We start from the raw sequence: 14089 nt of genomic DNA, 5'->3' as shown, positions 1-14089 counted from the left end.
CTCGCCTTTGTTTTGATGTGTAGCAAAAACGTTCTTTTTATTTACGCCAACGTGTAGAGGCTGGTCTGCATTCATGCGAGCGGGGAAGTTTAGAGTAACATAGTTCTAAATGAAACGCATTAGAGCTAGTATGGACCAGAGCTATAGTAGTCATAGCACTTCATGGTATATGCATAGTTTATATAGTTTCATTATATAGATATATTAAACAGAGAGGACTGGAGTCAATTGGGTTATATTATGTTTAACACTAGGCCCATGCCTTCCTGCTGTTATTTGTCATTTTGGTGTTCTCTATATCTTTTCGTCCTGGGCATGACGTTAAACTGTTCCGTTCGAGAGGACCGGCGACCCTCGAATGTAAACAGGTGTTGGGACAGGGACAGGTGTTGTCTTGATGCATCCCGTGATGAATCCACAGGTGTCATTTAGGGCTGTGTCGACCAATTTGGTGTGACGTGATCGGCTCCAGCTTGAGCAGGCATACTCTGCTGTAGAGAAAGACAGGGCCATGGCAGTTGCACGGATTGTTTGTGGCCCACTTGGAGTTCACTAGTTTTCACAGGATGTTATTGTGGTTGTTGACCGTGGCTTTTGTGTTCTCCAGGTGTTTTTTGAAGAAGAGTGTCCTGTCCAGTGTAAATCCAAGATACATGGGGTGGGTATGGTTTGAGAGTTTGTGATGCTCAGTTCTTTTTTTTTGCGTCTCGGTTCCTCAGGTGGAAGCTGCATAGTTGGGTTTTTGATGGGTTGGGTTTCAGGTGGTTGTATTGTAGTAGCTTGACATTTCTTGGAGGGCACTTTCAAGGACAGAGCTGGTCGTTTGTGTAGATATTGAAAAGGAGGGGGGTGAGCACGCTACCTTGTGGGAGGCAGTTCTTTTGGGCTTTCCATTTACTCCTCTGGTCATTTAACTGGACATAGAAGCGCCTGTTGTTGAGGAGGCTTTTCCTGACCATTGTGCGGTTTTGGACAGTGTCGTAGGCAGCAGAGAGATCTCTGAATGCTGCTCCAGTTATTTGTTTTCCCTCAAACCCATCCTCAATGTGTTGGGTGAGGTTGAGCTATGTCCAGCACAGGAGCGGCCGGGACGGAAACCAGCTTGGTCTTTAGTCAGCTTGGTATCTATGAGTGGCAACGAGGCGTTGGAGTAGCAGCCTCTCATAGAGCTTGTAGGTGATGCATAGGAGGGAAATGGGTCGGTAGCTCTTTGGGGATGATGGGTCTTTGCCAGGTTTGGGGATTTCAACCACTTTGGCCGTTCTCCAGACAGAAGGGATGGTTTTCTGTGCCATGCATCCCCACGAACGAGGTCTTTGCGTTAGGTCCCAGGTGCTGTATCATTTCTGCCAGTATGTCATCAATCTGCAGCTGCTTTTCCGGGTTTCAACTTTCCCATTGCAGTTTTGAGTTCTTCTAGGTCGAAGGGTTTGGTTTGAGGGCTGGCTGATTGTGGTTGGTCTGATACCACTGTGCGATGGTATTCTATGTGGGTCGGCGGCGGTGTTGGTTACAACTGTTGGCCACCAGTTGTGATGCAACAGAGTTCGCTGTGACCGTTGTGAATTATGGGTGGCTCCCTGAGGTCCTTGATCCCCATGGGGTCCGACAGTGGTCATTGAAGCGTGCACACACATGCACACATGCACCTACACACGCACAGGCGCACATGCGTATGCACACCTGGACCTGTAAATGAACAACAACACAAAAACTAAGGCACTGGTGTCAGACTTCTGGTTTACCGGAACGGGGTTCAACTCCCTGCAGTGCCCTGCTCAATGTGTTGTATTTACATGGTTCATTGGTCCATGGTCTCAGGTCATTGAGCGGCGCGCTATAGTGCGCGATTCTTCATCATTGTTGAGGATTTAAAAAAAAAAAGGTGAAAATCAAGGAAAAGCGAAAGGCTATAGTCCATGGTCACGGACTGCATACTGGCCAAGGTCATTTATACTGGTGAAGATCATTTACTAGTCTTATGAAGGTCATTTATACTGGTGAAGATCATTTACTAGTCTTATGAAGGTCATTTATACTGGTCAAGGTCATTTACTAGTCTCATGAAGGTAATTTATACTGCTCAGTCATATACTGGTCACGGTCATTTATACTGGTGAAGGTCATTTATACTGGTCAAGGTCATTTGTACTTGTCAAGGTCATTTATACTGGTCAAGGTCATTTACTAGTCTTATTGAAGGTCATTTATACTGCTCAAGGTCATTGATATTGGTCAAGGTCATTAAGTGGCATGCTATAATGCGCGATTCTTCATCATTGTTTAGGATTTGAAAAAAGGTGAAATCACGGAAAAGCGAAAGGCTATAGTCCATGGTCACGGAGGGCATACTATAGTATGTTGTTTTTCACGATTTCGGAGGATTTGAAAAAAAGGTGAAAATCACGGAAAAGCTAAAAGCTATAGTCCATAGTCTCGGAGGGCATACAAAAATGTGTGGTGCTATACAGGCCGTTCTGGAAAATTTGGGACAGAGGTTCATCGTTGGCATCCAGGGAGTGTGTGTGCAAAATTTGGCATCGACTGGGTTAATGGTGCTGGAGATTAGCTGTTAACAAACTGACGGACACAAACACACACACACACACACTCAGAGTGCAAAACATACTCTCTCCCCATGGCTTTGGCCTGGTGCCATACCGTTATTAATTATTGCCTACAATGTCAATTGTGAAATAACTTTACCGTTAAAATGCAAAATTTACATTTCAACGAATGGACCTCGTAAAACAAAACAAAACAAAAAGTGCCCTACTGGGCACAGGTCTCCACCAGGATCCACAGATCCGTGCAGTTAGAGGTAAAAACACTTTTGGGCCAGTTATAGCGCCACCTTGAGGCTGAGTTGAAATTGTTCATGTGGCATTTCGTCCTCGGCCTAGTGGGAATGTGGGTGCACACTTTCACGGAAATCACGCGATGTGTTCATGATTTGCAGCATTTTGTTTGAAACTGAGCAGTCCTGTGAATTTTGGAAGCCAATCTTAACCAATCAGGATGGAGTCTGAGAAATCTGAAAGACCGGTTTGGTTGAATGGCTCTAGAGAGACTGTGTACCAATTTGCGTGATGTTTGGACAAAATCTGTAGGTGTACTGTGCAAAAACTTGTTTTGCACAAAGCGGCCTCCTGGTGGCGCTATAACAGGCCGTTCTGGAAAGTTTGGGGCAGAGGTTCATGGTTGGCATCCAGGGAGTGTGTGTGCAAAATTTGGCATCGACCGGGTTAACGGTGGCTGAGATTAGCTGGTCACGGACGGACACACGGACACACGGACACACGGACGGACGGACGGACGGAGTGCAAAACATACTCTCCCCATGCCTTCGGCTGGTGGAGACAATAAAACTGGTCCTTGAAAAAGGTTGAGAATCAGTGTGAGTGACTAGTGAGAGTGGGGAGTGGGGCCCTGGCCTGGCGTGGCCCCTTTAAGAGGCATCGGGAGCGTCTCGGCCAATGGGAGCCGTGGGAGTGGGAGGAGGGAGGAGAGGAGGGTGGGTAGCAACAGTTGCCCTGGTGAGGACGAAGCTCAGCGCCATAGCCACGGTAGCCCTGGCGACAAGAACCACAGCAACGCGAGTCAACAACAACAACCAGCCAACCAGCCCAATCCTTCAAGGAAGAAGAAGAAATAATAAATAATTAAAAAATAAAATAAAACTACCCGGAGCCCAGAGGCCGAAGGCAGCTCTCAAACAAAACAAAAAAAACGTAAATATTTTCAATTATTTTTTAAACATTTCAATAGAATTTTATTTTGAAGCCAAGCTGTTTCATTTTCTTCTCCCTCCTTGTTTGATCGGTAGCCATGATAACTGGAGGCTAGCGCTAGCCGGCTAACTAGTCGCCTGTAGGTGCTTTTAATGAATGGAGTGTGTTGTGTTTGTGGTTGGTTGGCGACGCGGGTTCGAGCCGAGGCGAGCCAGGGGACGTTGGTGTTGGGGTTTGTTCTCTCCTGCTTTGCCATGACGACGCAGGCAGGCCGTTGTTATGGCGATGTCAAAATGCAAAGGGTACAAAATGGCGGTTGGGTTGTTGTAGAGACCGATCTTGCTTTGCCTCACTGCTAGGCTACTTCAGCTGGCTGGCATCAGAGTAGCCTAAGATTTATTTTAGACTCTTGTAGATGTAGGCTATTTGATCGATTCTGACATTTTCAATCTTTGAAAATGTCAGAATCGATCAGATCGATCAGAATACATCAACGATAGTCTAAATATTAGGCTAGCATCAGAAAGCAGCAGCTCTCAATATCTCTCAGGAATGTAAACCGACGTGGATTCTCCTCTGACTGGAGATCATGGTTTTAAAAAAATGGTTTGCATTTTAAACGAAATGCCAAACCAACCAACCAACGTGCCACCACATATGTCGTTATTTTAACGCACACAAAACTGATCCATCCACGACAGACAGCAGGCTGTGAGGCTTTCAGCAAAACCAGAGCCTTGAGCGAAACATAACCAACGTAGTTAACGCTCACTCACTAACAAGGCGTTCTGTTCTGTCTGACGTAAGGTTAGGGCAAGTTTAAAGTACAGTTGTGTCCGTGGGTTAGGGGGGTAGTAGTAGTTGCGTGCACAGACAGTGTCGTGCTCAGTAAATGGCAGACCCACAAGCTCACCACGCGTCACGAATATGACGCGTGGTGAGCTTGTATATCTGCAAGAACACTGCATGCAACCAAGTACAATTTAGAAATGAGGCTTTTAGTGTTATTGTGGCGTTTACTGTGTGGTTGAATGCTATATAATAAACGTGGAGAGTCGGAGACAGACGGGCAAGGTCCTGCAGTTGAAACCGTTATAAGGCACCATTCAAAACATGAACCAACTGTCCCCGAATAAATGAAAGTTTAGTGAAAGACAGGACTCAGCCACGACAGCAAAGAATGTGATATCCGTTGGCAGGAACTGAAGTGAAAAGGGGCGCGGCAGTTAGGCTACTGGTGATCACAGGTGCCCACGGGCTATAGCAGTGCCAGTTAATGTCATGCTCTTTTGCTGGTGTTGTAACAATGTTGTTATTGTTAATTTCTTATCCGTTTGAGGCTTCATTCACAGAATCTATGAAATGTATAACAACACAGACTAGACATGTTGTTCTACTCTTTCAATGTTCTCTTCCTCATTCAAACGTGTGTGTGTGTGTGTGTGTGTGTGTGTGTGTGTGTGTGTGTGTGTGTGTGTGTGTGTGTGTGTGGGGGGGGGGGGGGTTCAGAGAGTGCATGCATGAGACAAAGTGAAATAGTGTGTGTGTACACAAGTCATCGAGACTGCTGGTCTGGTGCTGTGTAATCTGATGTAAAGAGTGTAATCTACAGCCAGACCACACCAATGCAACTAGTCGCAACTCCTTGCGACAAAGCAGTTTTATAATGGATAATGGTTGCAAGGAGTTGCATTGGTGTGGACTGGCCTTTTAGACTACATACAAGGGAGAATGTGGGACTATACTGTATAACATGTACTGCTAACATGCTTTGTCTAAATTTACCATTTATGTGAGCCGGGAAAAGCACTCCCTCTCTGAGGACAATAAACACCATCTCATCTAAATCAAAGTTATATTATTTAGGTGTCACATCACATGGAAATGTCCCTCCATTATGTGTTAGTATACAGACAGTTGAATAGGAAATCTATCTCGTGCCCTTCCTTCAGGGAAGGAACGGAGGTTAGGCAAGTATTAAACCAACAGTTTTTGTTGGTGAGGCTTGTGGCCTATAGCCACGTTCCTGCCAGTTAGCTGTAACCTGTAACCGTAGCACTGCAGGCGGCTGAGCGATCACATTACAGTCAGCGGGACACTGAATGCTCTTTCCTTCCCACACTCCTCTGCCACTGCTGTCTCGCAGGAGCTCGTTCACACACATAAACGATATTACTATTGCTCATACATGTGAGGAAGTAGATTTTGTCTGCCTGCTTTGCGTATTAAATTGACTGACTCGATGCATGCGCAGTCAAGTTCAGGATGAGTTCCAGGGAGATGTCGGTAAAAGCTCTGCCAGGTTGAACATTTGAGCAGTCATGTCTCGATATATGTTACTTATAAGTAAGTAGTAAGCCTTGCCGAGCCATGAGGCCCATAGGGCAGGAGCCTATCTCCTGGTTCTGGTCCTGTAGTGTGAGAAAATGTCAAAGGGAAACCGGCGGAAAAACGCTGCTAAAATCCGAAAAACGCAGCAGTGTGCTGCAGTGTTCCATTGGGTCCCATTTTCTTTGGTATGACTCGGCCGGATGTCGAACCCCGACCTCTCAGTCTCAGGGCGGACACTAACCACAATACATATGAATGATTATTTACCTTTCTTTCATTATTTTGCCCTGGAGCAATTGAGTATTGACTTTCTCTTTTTTTTTTGTGCCCGTTCAAAGTGTGGAGTCCGCATTTCATGATGGCCACCTCGGGCTATGTGGGGGAGCTGCAGCCGACGACCCAACCGCAGGGGGTTGTTACCGTCACGGTCGGGCAACCCGTGTCCTCCTCCGCCCCTGCCACCGGCACTCAGTTCCTGGCTGAGATCCAGACCACTGTGGCCTGCACCCCCACTGTGACCACACCTGTGGGCCAAAGCGCTCCCACCGAGCAAGCCACTCCGACGCTCACGATAATCACCCAGAAGCCTGCGGCAGGCGGCCAAGCCCTGCAGCCCACAGCACTGCAGGCCCTGCAGCCAGCTCAGACCCAGTATGTGACGGCAGAGATCCAGGGCTCCCCCACGCAGTCTGGGAACGCTCAAAGCACACCGCAGTATGTCGTGGTCACTCTCACAGGTAAGGTCTTGAGCATCTCATCATGCCAGATTCACTGCTGAATATGTAGCTAGAACTGTAATGGACAAGTGGTTGGCTATGCCTGTCCTTCTCTGTGCGCTAACGTGCTTCCCCTACATCCGTTTCACATATAGGTCTTATGCACGTTTCTTTTTTTTCTTTCAGCAAATTAACCCAAATGAATATGCTTTGTACTGTGTATTGATATAAACTGTTGTTATAGACCTTTCTTTCACTTGAACACTGGACATAAAGTGGGCATACTTCGTCCATGAATGCTTTGTGAACAATCAGGAATTTAAATTAATTCACTCGGGATGACTTATTATTAAGCATGATCATGGTTGCTGGTTTCCAACCCCACGCCCCCCATACTAAAATTAGGAATGGTGACATTTGCAGTTTTCTATTTGCACGTTATGCCAAAGATATGGCGTCACCGTGTGGCTCAGTTAACCTTTTCAGAGTGGGCACCTTCTTTCTAGTTTCTGTGAGCTAGACGGACTACTGCCTGGCAAGGTCTCACACCCACCCAGAGGTGTGAGATGGGGATGTGGTGCGTGGGAAGGCCTGAAGGTAGGGAGAGATAGCCTGGTAAACCACCAGGGTAAGGGAGAACATGAGGAATCTATCAAATATGTGCAGCTTGAACTTTGCACAGTACTAATGCAATTATTAAAATCTGTCAACGAAGACTCAAATGCTATTAGGTAATCCTCAATTCATTCATAATACCATATGTTTCTGTATCAGTGGTGCTCAATTTTTCATGTCAAGGACTCCAAAATAATTATGTAAAGCCCATCACACACCGTCTGCGACCGCCGCGCGTCAAAACAGCCGCCTCCATTATTTCCAATGAACCTATCGCACACCGGCTCCGTCTGCCGCGTCGCGCCGCGGAACCATGGACAAAAAAGCCATCCCACCACAGTACGGAGCACATTTTTGATTGTATGTAACGAATGGGGTTACATTTTCACCTCATTCCGTTTGTCTTTCTGTTGGCCGGATAAATCCAAAAGTTAAGATATTTGCCAAAACCTAAATTTTGTGTAAGTCATGGTCCATGGAAGAACGAGAAGGAAATGAGCAAGAATGAACTGTTTCATACTGATTGGCCTCTCATGATCTCTCTCTTCATCATTCAACAATCAACACAGCATAGGGAATTAATGCATTAAGTAATGCATTTTCATACATGAATTCATGATATTTCATAAATGATATGTAGTAGTTCACCCTAAAAAAAATACTTGTTTTCTATCAATTACACTGAAGCCTTGAATTCATGCAGATTTGTTTTAGTTTTTGTCTTATTCTGAGCCAATAATTCGATCATCGGTCAATAGAGGGTGAGAGAACGCCTACTGAGTGGCAAAAAAACCCGACTTTCTGGCCTTGACAGCGCCACAGCCCATACATCCAAACAGAAAAGTGAAAAGTCCTGTCTGATTGTATTACACAACATTAAACTCACTTTGCCTCTCACTTTCCCACTCATTTCATGAGTGGGGACTCAGTAGCTCACCAAAGTATTGGCTTAGGAATGCGACAAAAAACCCAAAATCCCTTGAATTCAAGGCTTCATGGGGTGAACTACTACTTGAATATGACATTTTATTTGTGCTGCGTGCTTTGTAGTTGATAGGTTTGTCCTCTATATTCCCGTGTTGCTTGCACACAGTGAACTCCTGAGTGTATAGGCATTTGGGTGGTGCATGTGTAAAGTACTCACACAACACTGTGAAGACGAGGGTGAGTTCGGCTGGCATTTGGCAATTGGCAGTGCCAGCGTTCGCCGGTGGGAAAGCTAGGGGATTGTGTCCTTGTCGCTGCACTATAGAGCGCCTCGCCACCTCCCATTGGCCAGCCAGGCTGCCTGGTCAGCGGGGAGCGGAAACTGGGAGAGGCAGCGTTGTGCTTTCCCCGCCCCGGGGAAAGTCCTCATTGTCAGATGAAAAGCAGCGGCTGCCTGGCGACTCCATGTGTGTCTTACATAACATGTGGTGTCCTACACCGGTGGTTCTCAACCTGTGGGTCGGGACCCCCAGGGGGGGTCGCCACATGACAGTGTAGTTACAAATTACGATTTTTACGACTTTTTACTAATACTTAAACAAAATACTGCATCAAAAAGAGGCAAAACATGTGAAAATAGCAGATCTACATGCGCACAACGCCCAGAGCACTATATCTGTTTTGAGAGATCAAACTAAAACATAACTTGAACAAGTAAACTGTCATGTTTATCTCTTATGTTTTTAAACACAACTAAAGACCTTTCTGCTTGCCACTGCCTTACTTGCCACTGTTTATTTTCTTCATTCCTCTTCTGTACTGTAAAGGTATCTAATATTGTTGTAGTTATTTTGTTTTATGCAACCTAATGTCATTGTATAATTGTGTTCCCTTTGTTTGATGTTCTGTGCACATTCAATTGCCTTGTTGTTATACAGATAAAACTGCCTTGCATGGCCTTGCCTATCTCAACAGTCTTATGTTGGACCCACAAGGCACACAAATGCCAAATAAAGTTGCGAGCACTCGCAAAAAATATATAACAAAAGAAGGAAATGGATGCGTTTCAGCCCTTAAGCGTTTGAGGAAGTCTGTCCTGCTGATGTGCAGAAGTATAAAACACACACACACACACACACACACACACACACACACACACACACACACACACACACACACTACTCAGTGGTTTTGATGTGTTATGTGTACAATACTCAGTGGTTTTGATGTGAAAAAAATACATATTTTATCTGTGCTGTTTGAAACAAAGTGAACCGCAGAATAACATTAGATAAAGGTTACACTTTGTGTCCTTCAGAGGGTTCCCTCCATTCCAATGACAGCATATCAGACTCCAGCTCCCCACCAGCTGTGGTGCAGACAGGAGTTCCCACACAGGTCGTTCAGCAGGTGCAGGCAGGCCAGCAGGTAACGCACACGCTCACACACACACGCATACACACAGGCCTTTCACAATCAAGCCCCTAATTGCAATTATTGTAGATAATCGTCATAATCGTTTCCATGTTTAGAAATGTCCGCACACTTTTAAAAAAATAGTGGAAATAGTCACTTAGTGGCACGTGGGAAACTTGTAGATCTACTTTTTTGGATTTTTCTTTTCCATATTTGAAAATGTATATTGTATTAACTCAAATGTGGGTGATTGGGGAAATTGCAAAGTGATGGGAATATTATTGAGATCCACTGGTCTAACCCATTTTGGGGCGGGAACCCCTTTTGGTGTTAGCATTATGTTATGCTTTAGCTATTGAAAAATAGCAGATCTACAAGCTCATAGCGCGCCACCGAGTGGCGCGCTACGAGCTTGTAGGACTGCTATTTTTGAAAAATCGAAGAACCACTGACATAGAAACATAGCTTTTTCAGAAAACTGTCATTTTCAAACAGACATTTTTAGAATATGATCTCAGGTCAAAATGGGCTAAAGCGCATTTGTAATCATGCTGTTGTGTATTCTTTCATCAATCAGAGGTCTGTGGTGCAGGCCACCTCTCAGATCGCCAAGACTGAGCCCGGTACCCAGCTCAGTGTCACCAGCCTGCAGCCCGTGCACATCAGCCAGGAGGTAATGCACGCACGCACGCACGCACACTAGAGATGGACATTTTCGTCACCCGAATCTGCGGCATGCCGCCTGTTCATCATCCATCCGTCATCCAACCGCATTAATTATATCATCCTATTTATAAATCCGACCCCTTTGCCCGCAACGTGTGGTTGGCGTCTAATTTGTGCCCAATGGGAACTGACGTAGTGTTAAAATACTACTAACAACGCACGCACGGCGATATTTCGTGCTTTTTAAAAGCTATAATAGGCCTGTAGATAGATGCCATTAAGATATTTAGACCTGAGGACGATTCTACAAATGCCTTCTGTTTCTATGTCAGTGGTTCTCAAACAGTTTCATGTCAAGGACCCCCAAAAATATATGTATTTGGCCGGAAAATATGTTGTTCCAGGGACCCCCCCGAAGCAAAGTTAAAAACGTTCACTATATATTCAAAGATTTGCGCCATATTTTACGATTTTTCTAAAATAGCAGACCTGCAAGCTCGTAGCGCACCACTCGGTGGCGCGCTATGAACTTGTAGATCTGCTATTTTTCAATAATGTTTAAAACACCAAAAGGGGTTCCCACCCAAAATGGGTTAAGATATTTCCCACATTATTTCACCCGTAGTTTATCCAATGTTAATTAATAATTGTATTTGATTGACCCAAATCCACACACACACACACACACACACAGCTCACCATTGCGGCGTCGCTGCTGGTCAGGTAGAATGACCTTTTGAACACGATAGGCATTAGCATTCACTCAGTGAGACACTGATACACATTAGATACACACACACACAAGTAAGGATGCGATATGGAAATTCTTGGCCGATACTGATGTTTAAAGTAACAATTTAGCCGGTAGCCGATACTGATACAGATATTAATTTATTTAGTTTTGCTGTTATTATTTCCCTATTTTGTGCAGGGAAACAAATACATCTTCATTATATAAAAGAAATACTGTTCAGAATCTACAGCTTAGTAGGTTGCAGATAACCAACACACCAACCTAGCCAGCTGAAATTGAATGCTTATCAACAACAGATACATATCGGCTACTACCATTGTTTAATGTCAGCTTTCTGTTTATGTGTGTGTGTGTGTGTGCGCGCGCGTGTGTGTTTTCCAGGTGCAGCAGCAGTTGACACAGGTGCCCGTGCAACACGTGTACGCCAACCAAGTGCAGTACGTGGAAGGAGCAGACGGCAACTACACAGCTAGCACCATGTAAGGCTGGAGTCACACACAACTACACAGCTAGCACCATGTCAGACTGGAGTCACACACAACTACACAGCTAGCACCATGTAAGGCTGGAGTCACACACAACTACACAGCTAGCACCATGTCAGACTGGAGTCACACACAACTACACAGCTAGCACCATGTCAGACTGGAGTCACACACAACTACACAGCTAGCACCATGTCAGACTGGAGTCACACACGACTACACAGCTAGCACCATGTCAGACTGGAGTCACACACGACTACACAGCTAGCACCATGTCAGACTGGAGTCAGACCGCCGTGCGCATGGCGTTCTCGCGCGCAGGCGGTTTTGTAATACTTAATTCTTAGTCCGCCACACAGCTGATTGTTAAGCTCACAACGTATCGCAAACTTGTTTTCGGCAAGGAACACCAATGTAATTATTAGAGCTGCTCCGATCGATCGGCCACATATTTAAATTGTCCCATTTTCACTCCAAATAACGGTGATCGGCAATTTACCATTTAAGTGGTATAAAATATAAGTCAACCCGATATACAGTATAATATAGCTTTGCATCTTTGTGACAGGCCTAAACATTCTTCCCTTCCTCCCCACACACAGGAACAGTTTTGACATGGGGTTTGACATACAACAATTCTGGAAATATTCAAATACTTTGTGAAAAAAAAAAATCACACGTGTGAACTGAGTGTTGCAACTCCCCTCTCCCCCTGCCTCTCTCTCTCTCTCTCTCTCTCTCTCTCTCTCTCTCTCTCTCTCTCTCTGTAATTAGCACTAGGCACCAGTGCAACACTATCTCTCTCTCTGTTCCTGGCACAACAGCGCCACTTTTGCATGGAGCACCCCCAATGTATGAATCTTACGTAATGCTGCGTTCACACTGGCAGCTCCAAGGGTACCAGTCATTTTCAATGGAAGCCAGCGACATGAAGGCACATACTAAACTGAGGTTCCGACACAAAATAAAGTGCTGCTGTCTTCAACTTCGCACCAGCAGCTGTAAAGCTACAAAATGAGTTTCCACCATTTCCACTCAACCTTCTCTCTCCAAAATTATTTCCATCGGCTACTTCCCTGTCCTTCCTTAACCCCCGAGCCCCCGAGCACGCTCGATTGCGTTAACGAGCGCGACGCGCAACATTTAAACAGCAACTCGGCGACAGACGTCCCGTGTTGCTTTGTAGTGTCGTATGGTTTGTTGCAGCTGCCGGTGTTGTGAACTCAACATAAGGACCCTTTGCTTCCTAATCATCTCCCTAACCGCTCCCTCCTCCCCACCCCTCTCTCGTTGCAGCCGCTCCGGCAGCTTCTCCTACACAGACGCGGCGCTGTACACACAGACCACGTCCGCCGCCCAGTACTACGAAGCTCCATCCACTTCCGTCTCACAGGTACGGCTGTCACCCATCACACGTTCTAAGTTGCACAAAAATAATTGCGATTCAACGATTCAATTGTGTGTGTTTTTTTAGCATTGGACATTGGAACATTATGAATAGAAATCAAAATTCGGTTTGGCTTTTACGCTGCGTAATAACGGTAGAGAAAAGCTTTCGCTACACCTAGAGCAGAGGCTTAGGAACAGGTGCATAGGCAAGTGCACATCGATAATGATATAGAAAAATCACTCCCGTTTGAAGTGAGGGGCGCTCTTATCATCGTACATCATCCAATCATTGTCAATGAATGGGAATTTAGTCTTTGAGTAGGACGAAAATAGCCGATTTGCTCGTCCACATATGACGTAAATTCTTCATTCATTGTCAGTGGGAATTTATGTTTGTATAAGACGAAGATCTACACTATAGCTGAATATAGCGCCCCTCAAAAATACGCCCGCACACTGTAGATCTGCTCGGTACAAGAGAACAAATGTATTATGAAGGCAGCGTCCCTGAACTTCTTCAGGCTTCGTAATAAAAAAGTGCACAAGGCAGATATGACAATAACTGAAATATACCAAGAAAGTATATAGAAAAAGGTAAAAATCAGCATGCAGATCTGCCATTTCTCATTTTTGTCACGTACGGAAGCGATTATGACAAAAATAATTGCGATTCAGATGTAATAATTCAATTGTGTGACACCCCCTATACTCACACAGGCCTCCACCCCCGGCACGCCCCTCACCGTCTCGGTCACAGCCGGCGCGTCGGGCGGGGTGTCCATGTTCGTGGCACAGCCCGCCGGCGCCACGCCCCCGGGCGGCGCCACAGTGGTGACCTCGGCGGGGGTCACGGCCAACGGGTCGGGGGAAGGGGCGGGCGCCAACGGCGGCGGCGCGGCCGGCAGCTATGTGATCCAGGGGGGTTACATGCTGGGCAGCGGCGGGGGCGGCGGCGCCGCTCAGAGCTACTCTAACAGTACGCCCGCCCGAGCCTCCCCGGTCACTGTGAGTATTACAGAGGGCGAGGACAGTAGCGTGCCGTCGGCAGACAAAAAGGTA

General features: G+C 45.9%; 1 protein-coding gene across 3 annotated transcripts in view; it reads left to right on the top strand.

Moving 5' to 3' along the window:
* The first annotated feature begins 3552 nt into the window (after positions 1-3552).
* rfx1a (regulatory factor X, 1a (influences HLA class II expression)) overlaps positions 3553-14089 on the top strand; it is a 37769-nt gene continuing 27232 nt past the window's right edge. For 2 of the 3 annotated variants that reach the window (XM_083780143.1, XM_083780142.1), the window contains exons 1-7: positions 3553-3731; positions 6401-6799; positions 9618-9748; positions 10314-10409; positions 11538-11635; positions 12938-13034; positions 13748-14086. In XM_083780143.1, coding sequence (XP_083636269.1) covers positions 6418-6799; positions 9618-9748; positions 10314-10409; positions 11538-11635; positions 12938-13034; positions 13748-14086 — 1143 coding nt within the window. In that variant the 5' untranslated portion in view covers positions 3553-3731; positions 6401-6417. The remainder of the gene's footprint in view (positions 3732-6400; positions 6800-9617; positions 9749-10313; positions 10410-11537; positions 11636-12937; positions 13035-13747; positions 14087-14089) is intronic. The other variant, XM_083780144.1, reaches the window with a different exon arrangement.

The sequence above is a fragment of the Protomyctophum parallelum genome (assembly GCF_964188405.1).
Source record: "Protomyctophum parallelum genome assembly, chromosome: 13".
NCBI lineage: Eukaryota > Metazoa > Chordata > Actinopteri > Myctophiformes > Myctophidae > Protomyctophum > Protomyctophum parallelum.
The sequence above is the reverse complement of the archived record's forward strand: the minus strand, read 5'-3'. Positions and strand labels throughout refer to the sequence as shown.